This window comes from Macrotis lagotis, chromosome 2 (assembly GCF_037893015.1).
Source record: "Macrotis lagotis isolate mMagLag1 chromosome 2, bilby.v1.9.chrom.fasta, whole genome shotgun sequence".
NCBI classification, from domain to species: domain Eukaryota; kingdom Metazoa; phylum Chordata; class Mammalia; order Peramelemorphia; family Peramelidae; genus Macrotis; species Macrotis lagotis.
Window position 1 is genome coordinate 333948818 of NC_133659.1, and position 9839 is coordinate 333958656.

General features: G+C 47.5%; 1 protein-coding gene across 1 annotated transcript in view; it reads left to right on the forward strand.

Annotated features, from left to right (window-relative positions):
- MEI1 (meiotic double-stranded break formation protein 1) overlaps positions 1–9839 on the forward strand; it is a 36587-nt gene that overhangs the window by 22251 nt on the left and 4497 nt on the right. The window contains exons 14-19 of the mRNA XM_074221083.1: positions 282–423; positions 990–1101; positions 1723–1783; positions 3620–3717; positions 9219–9387; positions 9719–9837. Of these exons, the coding sequence (XP_074077184.1) occupies positions 282–423; positions 990–1101; positions 1723–1783; positions 3620–3717; positions 9219–9387; positions 9719–9837 (701 nt within the window). The remainder of the gene's footprint in view (positions 1–281; positions 424–989; positions 1102–1722; positions 1784–3619; positions 3718–9218; positions 9388–9718; positions 9838–9839) is intronic.

Genomic DNA, 9839 nt, shown 5'->3' on the forward strand with positions numbered 1-9839 from the left:
ACTAGAGAAAGGACTTGGAGGACCCCAGGACCCACCTAGCTAAGTTCCCATGGGCTTAAGGAGGTTGATGAACCAGTAATAATATTTAGAACCATAACAATTCCTGAAGCTGTTTGAGGAAGTAAGGTCTGGAGATATACTCAGTAGATGAGGAGGGAACCACATCCCTTAGGAAGGGGGGGCGGGATTAAGCTCCAGTTGTTTGCATTCCCAAGCACAAACTGGTCTTGCCCAAAGCAGGTAAGACCCAGGACAGGGCTTTGCTGCTTTCTCTTTCCCAGACTTGCCATCGAGTTTCAGAGTGAGCCCTCAGCCTGGGAGAACCCCTTCACAGCTCCCAACACTGAGAAGGGAGACACCCTAGAGACCTTCTCTGAGTTCCTGTTGAGCACCTGTGACTCCCTCTGCATCCCCACTGTGATGGTAGGGGAGCTGTGGGATGGCATGACTGAGTATGAGCTACCTGAGGCCAAGGCTGATGAGGCTCAGTGGTTTGGCTGCTGCCACAGAGATGTCATTAGGGCAGGTTGGGTCCATTGTGGCTCCCTGGCTTGAGACTTAGGGGATTGGGTGAGGGGGCATTAGAGCTATCTTCCCATTTCCTATAATTATTTCCAAGTTGAATTAATGTCTCCATTTTTTTTCTGACTTCTATCTGATATTTTATTATTGTGGGGAACTCTTAGCATGAGAACTCCTTCCACTGGCGCATGCACCTCCCACAGTTTATAACTTTGGGGACAGCAGCCAGGGGCAGACTCTGTGGAACCAGCTTAGAAGGAGGAATTGTGCAGCACTGGCATCTTTCTCCTTCAGTCTCTTAATCCTGGGGTTGCAAGTTCCCCAGAACCTCAGACAGAGACCCTGTGTTTCAGGGTGACTCTGGCTGGGAATGCTCTTAGTGTTTACTGATTCTTTGTCTTGCTGGGTCAGCCTTTGGTGATTGATGACTCTCTGCCTTCATCTCTCCTTTCTCTCTTTGCTTATAGAGGCATACTGAACAGACCACTCATCCGGCTGTGATGGAGGTTTTCCTCTCAATCATCAACAACCTGTTCATCATTGTACCTCACATGAAGGAGAAATTCTCCAAGAAGCTGGGTAGGGAGCACTGGGACCCCATCATCTTGGGAGGCTGTGAATGGCCTGGCTTAGGCCAAGCCCAGTTCAAAGGGCTTTTCATTTAGGAAGCTTCTCAAATAGAGTTTTTCCAAATAGGGTGGAAAGGAAATTGGCTATGGTTCTCATCTGGGAGTTCCTTGGAGAACCGATCAGGAATTTGGAGCCCACTTAGTCCATTTTGGAGACGAGGGAACTGAGCTTGGAGCTATCTTCTTCCCTGGATGGATGCTGAATGGAAAGAGTCTTACAAAACTGGTTCAGTTTAGAAAGCGTTAGTGGGGATCAATCAGCCCATAGCCTGACCCAGTTTTTTTGTAGGACTGGAAAATGTGCCTTCCTCAAGAGAATTCAGATCAGAGACAGAAGCAGCAGAGTGGGCTTCCCTGCTGTCCCCTGAAATATGGAGCCAGTGAGCAGTCCTTGCTTCTTTTTAATGAGGAGCCATGCCTTAGTGTATGGGAATCAATAAGGGGCAACTGGATCTCCCCAATATTTTGCCTCATTTACCAGGATGTGGTTGAAAGAAGATCAGGGGAGATTTTGAAAACCCACCACTTTGAACCCTTTCATTGACACAATTCATTTTCTTCCTTTTTCCAGCCTCTTCATCCTTTATTAGACTGAGCCTGGAGCTGAAGGCCCGGTTCTGCACTGGACAGAGGTAGGATTTCCAGAAGCCTGGGGCAAGGAGAAGGAGCACTTCCGGTTCTAGGCTGGTGACCAACCAGTGTTGGAGGTGGTCGCCATATTAGCCATGGTGTAGGCTGCATCAGCATGAGGTGACTGGATTATCAGTGAATAGAAGAGGAGCTGATTCAGGTGTAACTCCCATGCTTCTCCCTGGGCAGCAGACAAAGGCTCCGACCTGAGCCACGACTCCCAACCATCATGCTGAGTCTAAACCCTAGAACTCTTGGACCTTTGTCGATTCATGTCCTTTACTACCAGAGGTCCTTGCTTCTTAAAGCAGCTTCTGGGTACAGTGGCACACCCCTACACTCCCTGCTTTTGGGCATACTGAGCTGAGGCCAAGGTTGGGGCATCTCTTGAGCTTGGAAGTCTGAGCCATAGTGAGCTAAGCCAGGTTTCTGCCTGAAGGTGGGCACAACCTACAGAGCCCCAGGGTAAGGCTGGTTTCCAGGCTGCCCAGGGATGGCTATGAGTAGAGCAGGTCAAAGCTCCCATGCTTATCAGCCTATGAGTGACTGCTGTCCTTCCAGCCACCAAAAAGAAAAAAAAATTAACCAAATCAAAAGCAACCCAACCAACCTCAAATATGGACCCTTCCTTTTCCATCCCCTTCTTGTAGAGATCCATTCCTCTTGCTATCTCCCTGGTGCCTGTTCTTAGGAACAGAGTGGACCCAACTGAGAGGCAAACAGCCAATATTGCCCCCACCTCTACCCTCCATGCCCACTCATACCTTCTGGGAAAGGCAGGGCTGGCAAAGTAGGGATCTCAGATGTTTGGTTAAACCAGTTTAAAACTGGACCTGGGAAGCATGGCTGTAGGTTCCAGGAGCAATGTTTTTTAAGCAGTAGCTTTTGGTGGGATGATTGAGGGAGAGACAGGGTGCTGCTTCAGCTCCCATCTCATTAAACTCCTAACAGCCCATCTGCCAACCTTTTGTGAGCTGGCACCTGCCTCTGTGTACTTACAGGATGCCCAATGTCTTTTTGGCCATTTGGAGGCTAGGAAGGTAGCCAGGTTAGCAGCCCTTGCCTGTTTCCAGGAAGGAAACCTGGCCTCTGGTGGACAGCATTGGAGACCTTCACGTGGTCAGGCTTAGACTCCATCCCTTGAGTAGACAAGATGGCTCTCCTCAGAGTGAGGTTAAGCCTTTCACTGTGTGCTTTGGTGGAGCCGTATTCTTGTCTGTAACTCAGGCATAGCCTTCCTGACAAAAACAAACTGCATGTAGCTCACCTCAGTTGAAGGCAGTTAGAAGCCGCATGGTATTTAGGGGGTCATTGGAGAGGGGTGAGCTTAGAGGGCCCTCAAAGAATTGTGACATATGCACGAGGTGGCTATTAAATAAGACTCCCCCCACCCCAGAGAATGGAATCTCATAGAAGTTTGATCCTTGCTCTCCTTCAAAGAATTGGAAGAGCCTGGACAAATGGTGAGCTTTGGAGAGGAGGAGGAGAGCGGGCCAAAGCCCTGCTTGTTGTTGTTGTTGTTGTTGTTGTTTAGGTTTTTGCAAGGCAAACGGGGTTCAGTGGCTTGCCCAAGGCCACACGGCTAGGTCATTATGAAGTGTCTGAGGCCGGATTTGAACTCAGGCACTCCTGACTCCAAGGCTTTATCACTACGCCACCACCTAGCCGCCTCCTAGCCAAAGCCCTTCTTGCTCCCCTTTATATCTGTGGGGCAATGAACTTTTTCTCTCGGGGGATCTCTAAGAGGCAATCCCTGGGAATGAAACCAAGGCATTATATGGGGTGACTGAGCCAAGGAGCTGCAATCTTTCTCATTTTCTCTCTCTTCTTCCTCAAAGTCACCCAGCCTTGAATCAGGCTTGTTCCAACTTCCTCTACTCCCTGTGCCACAACCTCTTTTCAGCTTTGGAGGAGACAGGACCACTCCTCAGAGAGGGTAAGATGCACAACAGTTCTCTAGTGCTAGTGATTGTCCTTCAGAACAGCCTGTCCTTAGAGGGGCCAATCCTCAAGACAGGGAGTCAGCCCAGCAAAGATACATATCTGCATTGAGATTTGGCTCTCATTTGCAGCCCCTCCAACCATGTCAGCCCTTTAGTGAGGACTGCCTTAATCCATACTTAGGGGAGGAAGAGCTCCTCAGGCAATAAAGAAATGATAACTGAGACAGGTGTCCTCAATGACCAGTCTGTTCACCATCACATCCACTACTACTGTGGCCTGGCCCCACGAAAGCCAAAGAGGAATCATCCGTGGCACAGAATAGGTGCTTTAATTGATGGCTATTGACCGGAGATGACAGTTGCTCCACAGCTGGACAAAATTAAGGTAGTTTGGGGAGAGACAAAACATTAATAATTGGGCGTGATCAAGAAAGACTTCATAGAGAGATGGGACCTTGAAGGAAGGTAAGGAGTCTGAGGGACAGCAAAGGAAAGGGAGAACATTATAGGCATGAAGGATGCCTTGTTGCCACTATGGGAGCTTGGAGACGAATATTGAAGTGGGGTCAGAGCTAGGAGGCCATTTGGGAAAGATTGATTGCTTGCTTGATTGTTGTCCTTCATAATTGAAGAAGACATCAAGCGAATGATGACATGACATGCCCATGATTTTGATTAAAGTGAGGGAGTGTCATTGTCTCTTCCAGAATCATCTTAACCAAATAGTCTGATAGTATGGGAAACAGGGCTTTCTTTTTGGTGACAGTCTGGATATCATGGGAAATGTAGGTCTTTCCTATAACATCGAGGCTCCAAAGTATTAACCATAGTGTCAGATTTAGGACTTTTGACTTAAGAGACATTCAGGCAAAGTTCTACAACCGGTAGCTGCACCCCTTAGTCTTTGTCAGTAGTTACATCTGGTGTTTGGTGACATGTCCATCAGTAGGTACATCCAGTGATGGAATCGAATACCAGCAGTACGGTAAAAGGTCTACCCTGTTTTAGATAGTATATTTTATTCAATATCGTGGCCATCCTCCCCCTAGAACCCAAAGACTATGGTTTCCCAGAGGCTGCCTGGTGTGTCATGGGCATCACATTGCCTGATCACTAGTCAGGATCGATTATGGTTGGAACTACAATGGGTATCCAATCATTTTCAAACCTCTGACTTTGGTGACTAGATAATCTCAGGCAGATCCCACATCCCCATTCAAATGGCTGCCCCATGAGTTTTCTGTGCTACTTGCTGTGCCTGATGACAGGGAATCAAATCCCAGTCCCAGGAGAGAGCCTGTAAAGTGAATAAGAGATGGAAGGCAAACCATTCTAGGATCTTCACCAAGAAACTTCCTCTTGGGGTCACAAACAGTAAGGTGTGGCTTAAATGACTGAGTGATCAAAAGGGGATGTTCTCAGTCTTTTGAGTTCCAATCCTACCTTGAGCACTTTATAGCTGGAGGAGTAAGTTACTTCCTGTTTCAGGCTCCAATTCTTCATTTATAAAATGAACACCGACTTCAAAGGGTTATTGTGGGGATCAAACGAGATAACTGCAAAGTGCATTGCAAATTTTAAAGAAATATATATGTATGTACATATCTATTATACATCCACATCCATAATATACATATGAAAATATCAGCTATCATTCTTCATTTGGGAGAGAACATGATGTGTAATTGGTATGAATCACACTGGAAAGGTGAGTGTATTGCAAGCAGTTAAACCTGTGCAAATCATAACTCCCTCTGGGCAGGATGAGTTGTACATCCTTGTGGCCAGTTCAGACTGGCACTGGGCTTTTAAATACCTCCAAGTTATGCTGCCATGTTCCCAAGACAGTCTTGGTAGCCAGAAACTCCTGATTTGTGATGGAGTTGGAGTTTCTGTTGGAGTCAGCTGCTCAGAGTTACCTAAAGCTGACCCTGGCTTTAAATGTATGGATGAAGGAAGTGCTTACTTTGTACAAAGTAATGGGGGTATAAGTTAATACTCAATATAGTCTCTTCTTTCAAGGAGCTCACCTTCTGAAGGGAGACATTACATGGAGGATGTTGCAGTAGAACAAGTCTGGGTATTTGGCAGGTCAGATGGCAATGGTCTTGGGGCTGGAGGGAGCAGAAACTGGGTGGATGACAAGGCCCAGAGGTCTGCCATTTTCTGGGAAGGATTATAGTTGATGACTCCTTACTCAACCCAGCCATGTGAACTTGGTCCCGTAACTGTTGGGAAAGATCTGAGGGTCAGAGTGAACCCAGCCTCCTAGAAGAGCTGTAAGGCAACATTATCTTTCGAAACCTCACCAGAAAGTTCCATTCCTGCAGAAACAAGGCATTCATCATTCATCTATCACAGCAGAGGTTTAGCTAGGAAAGCTTTTGTTTTGTTTTACTATAAGAAATCTTTTGCTCTAACAACCCATGTGTGTAGTACCATGCTTTTTCTTGATAGTTGTGTGTGTGTGTGGCCCCACCATTTCAGGGAGCCTGGAATGAGCTGTCTGTAAAAAGTCCCCATTTTTAGAATACATTGCAGAGCCTTCATTACTCCTGGCAGATCCCAGGCCTAGTGGGCTGGCATATATATAGACCTGTTCATGGACTCCCTGGGGCTGGCACAATCCCTTAGGGGCATGGAGAGGCCACAGAGGGCCCTTCTAGCTCTAAAGTCAGTGACTGTCTGACTGCACTTCCCAAGGGACCAGCTCTTGTTTTGGGAATCTGCCCAGTGGGTCAGGTCATCTTCACAGGTTTGTCTGGTTCCATAAGTCACCAGCCTTTCTTCCCTTCTATCATCCCCTTCACACATTTATTGCAAGATGCAATTTGGTACAAGTATGGCACAATAACAAGATGATTGAGTATTTTTCTGTGATTTGCTCCTGTCTACACTGAGAAAAGATTAGAGCACTTAGATATTAATTGAGAAGAGACTGGTTTTGTTTGTTATTGTTTGGTCTTTCAGTCTTGACCTCATTTGAGGTTTTCTTGACAGAGATCTAGAGTGGTTTGCCATTTCCTTCTCCAACTTTTTTTATAAGTGAGGAAACGGAGGTAAACAGGATGAAGTGACTTGCCCTGGGTTACATAGTAGGTGTGTTAGGCCAGAGTTGAACTCAGGAAGACGAGTCTGGAGTCTAACCACTGCTCACCCAGCTGCCCAGAAGAGCCTCTAAAGCTTCATTTACCATGTAGAAAATTAGCAGTGCACTAAACTAGTCTGAAGGTAGCACCAGATCTCATGATGACTGTTGTCTAGTGGATCCAAAGGGCTGTCATGCATGTGCTCCCCTAGTAAGACCAGCTTGCCATAAATCCATTCTTGTCAAATTCCTACCAAAATATCTGAGATCCAGGGAGCAGTAACTGGACAATTGATGCCAGGACAGCACTTGTGTCCATTTTTGGAGACTCTAAAAGAGATATTCTTGCTTATGACTAGGAATGCCTAATGAACACCTTATGAATATTCATTATGCTCTTTCTTGCAAAGCCCATGTCTCCTTATGTAATAAAATCATATCTACAAAGCAGTATGCTGGGTAGGGGGTCTATGAGATGATCATAGTTGTGATATATAGATACAGGTCTCCTCTAGTGAGCTGTGGCCTTCAGCAGGGAGGGAGGGGCCTGGAGAATTAGCAGAAACCTTCCCCTTCTTCCTGGGGTACCAAGGAGGGGTCTCTCAAATCCAAGGATGACATCTTGGAATCATGGCTCAGTGTTCATGACTTGTGTGGAGGCCCCTTTGGCCACTGCTGGATCAGCCTTGTCCTGAGATACTTCACATGGGATTTTCACACTAATTCCCCCTTGGAGGGGTAAGTTGCCATTGCTACCATCCTCTTGAATGTGGTGCCAAAAGGCCTCTCAATCTTTGGCCTGACTTGAAAAGTATCATTGATCCAGAGTCCCAGAATCAAACAGCTTTTTTGCCATCTCCCTACTCGTAGGACCATTGTCCTAGTGAAATCCCTTGTCACCTCTAGGATCAATCTTCTGAGCCCCAGGGTCTTCATTCCTTCCCTCTGCAGCCTGTTCTGCACATACCTGTCCAAGGAGGGCCACTTGTCTCCAGCTCTGACCTCAAGATCAAATATGGAGGCTTCAGCTTGCCCCTTCAGGCAGTGGTTCTGGATACTGTGAGGTCAAGCCTCTTGAATGGACCCTGGTGGAGAGATTCCCAGTCTGTGGGAGTCCCAAGTTCATCATGGGCTTTGCTTCTTCTCTGGTCCCCTGCCTACTGGACTACTAGTCAAGAATCCCCAAGGTGAGGCTTTCCTCCTTGGTCTTGATAAGTAAAGGTGACTGAGGATGAAGCAGCCTCCCTTCCCAGGGTTCCTGGCATCCTTTGGTCTAGGTAGTCTTACCCTAAGTAGGCACCATGTTTCCCCTTTCCAAGTCTTTGCACAGGCTGTATTCCCCTCCTCACATGCCAGGAGCCTCTCCAGACCCTCAGTTGTGAGCATTCTCTCTCTCTCTCTCTTCCTTTGTATGCATACTTAATCACATAAATATCCCACCGGACCTTGGGCTAAGGCAATTTTTCATTTGTTTTTTCTATCTTTCTATCATCCCTGCCTTTATACTTTGGGGGTGTCAGCAATACTTGAAAGCTTAGACTGAAATCATTGACATTGGCAGAGGCCCTGCATCTTCCTTTCTTGTTCTTGCTCCAGTCACTATCCTGACCAGAACTATTGCTTCATCCTCAGTCACCTTTACTTATCCTTGGAGGAAAGCCTTGCCTTAAGGATTCTTGACTTACAGTAGTCCAGTAGGCAGGGCACCAGAGTAGCAGCAAAGCCCATGATGAACTTGGGGGTCCCATAGACTGGGAATCTCTCCACCAGGGTCCATTCTAGAGGCTTGATCCCAGAATCCAGGACCATTACTGTCACCTAGATTAATCCAGGAAAGTCTCCATTAACATTTATTGTTGTTTCCATCATATGCAATTCCTTGTGACCTCTTTTGGGGATTTTTTGGCAAAGGTACTTGCCTTTGCCTTTTCCAGTCATTGACAGTTGAGGAAACTGAGGCACACAGAATAAAGTGACTTGCCCAGGGTCACCCAGCTAGTAAGAGTCTGAATTGAACTGGATTTGAACTCACGGAGATGATTCTTTCTGAGGCCAGGCCCAATATTCTAGCCACTGCACTACCTTGCTATCCCAGATGTGAGTGGCAGAATCCACAAATACTGCTCAGACCAGATAGACAGCTGGAGACCCAACATTCATGCAGATTCAGGGAGAGAATGGGCAGAGCAGTTGTGGCCTTGTATCAGTTCACACTGATTATGAAAGCACAGGGCTGAGATGGCCAAAGGCATGGGAGGCCGGGGGTGGGGTGGGGAAGGAAGTGGGGGAGGCAGCTGATGTATGGAGGCAGGCCACTCTTGCAGTCTCCTTGTGTGGCCAAACCTAGGTCTCTGGTCCCAAACCCCCAACTGTTCTCAAGGGCCTCTATGCTTGGCTTGTTTGTAGGGCTCTGCGTTGTGTCCAGCATCTTACAACGTAGTCTGCCCCAGGTAAACAGCGGAGGCTCCGAAAGCCTGATGCTCCTGTCTGAATCCCTCTATGTGGATGAAGCCACTCGTCAGTACCAGTACTGCCTCCTCCTCCTGTTCTACCTTGCTTATATCCATGAGGACAGGTGAACCCAAAATGCGGTCCAGGGGAGGCACCAGGGAGGGCAGTAGGTAGGTGGTTGCCACACCGGGGGATCCAAGGTGTTACTGGTCAATGGGGAGCCTCTTGGGAATCTGCTGAGTAATGGTCTGTTCTCTTGTTTTTTGGGCATCCCTAGCCAAAGCCTTATGCCCTACCTGAGGTACAAAAGGGTTAGGGGATGTCATCTGGACACTGACAATGAATTCTGGATTCTTCCTTTTCTCTCAAGCCCGTGTGCAAAGCAGGGGACCCCTAGGAGTAAGTAGCTGAGCCAAGACCCCCAGAGTTCTTACTGGCTCCACTTTTGTTGGCAGGTTCATTCCGGAAGCAGAGTTATTCTTAGCTGTGAGAAGCCTCCTCCTGTCAATGTGGGACCAGGGCGAGCGTCCCCCTCCTGTCATTGTCCAAGCAGCCCTTTACCTCCTCGTCATCTGT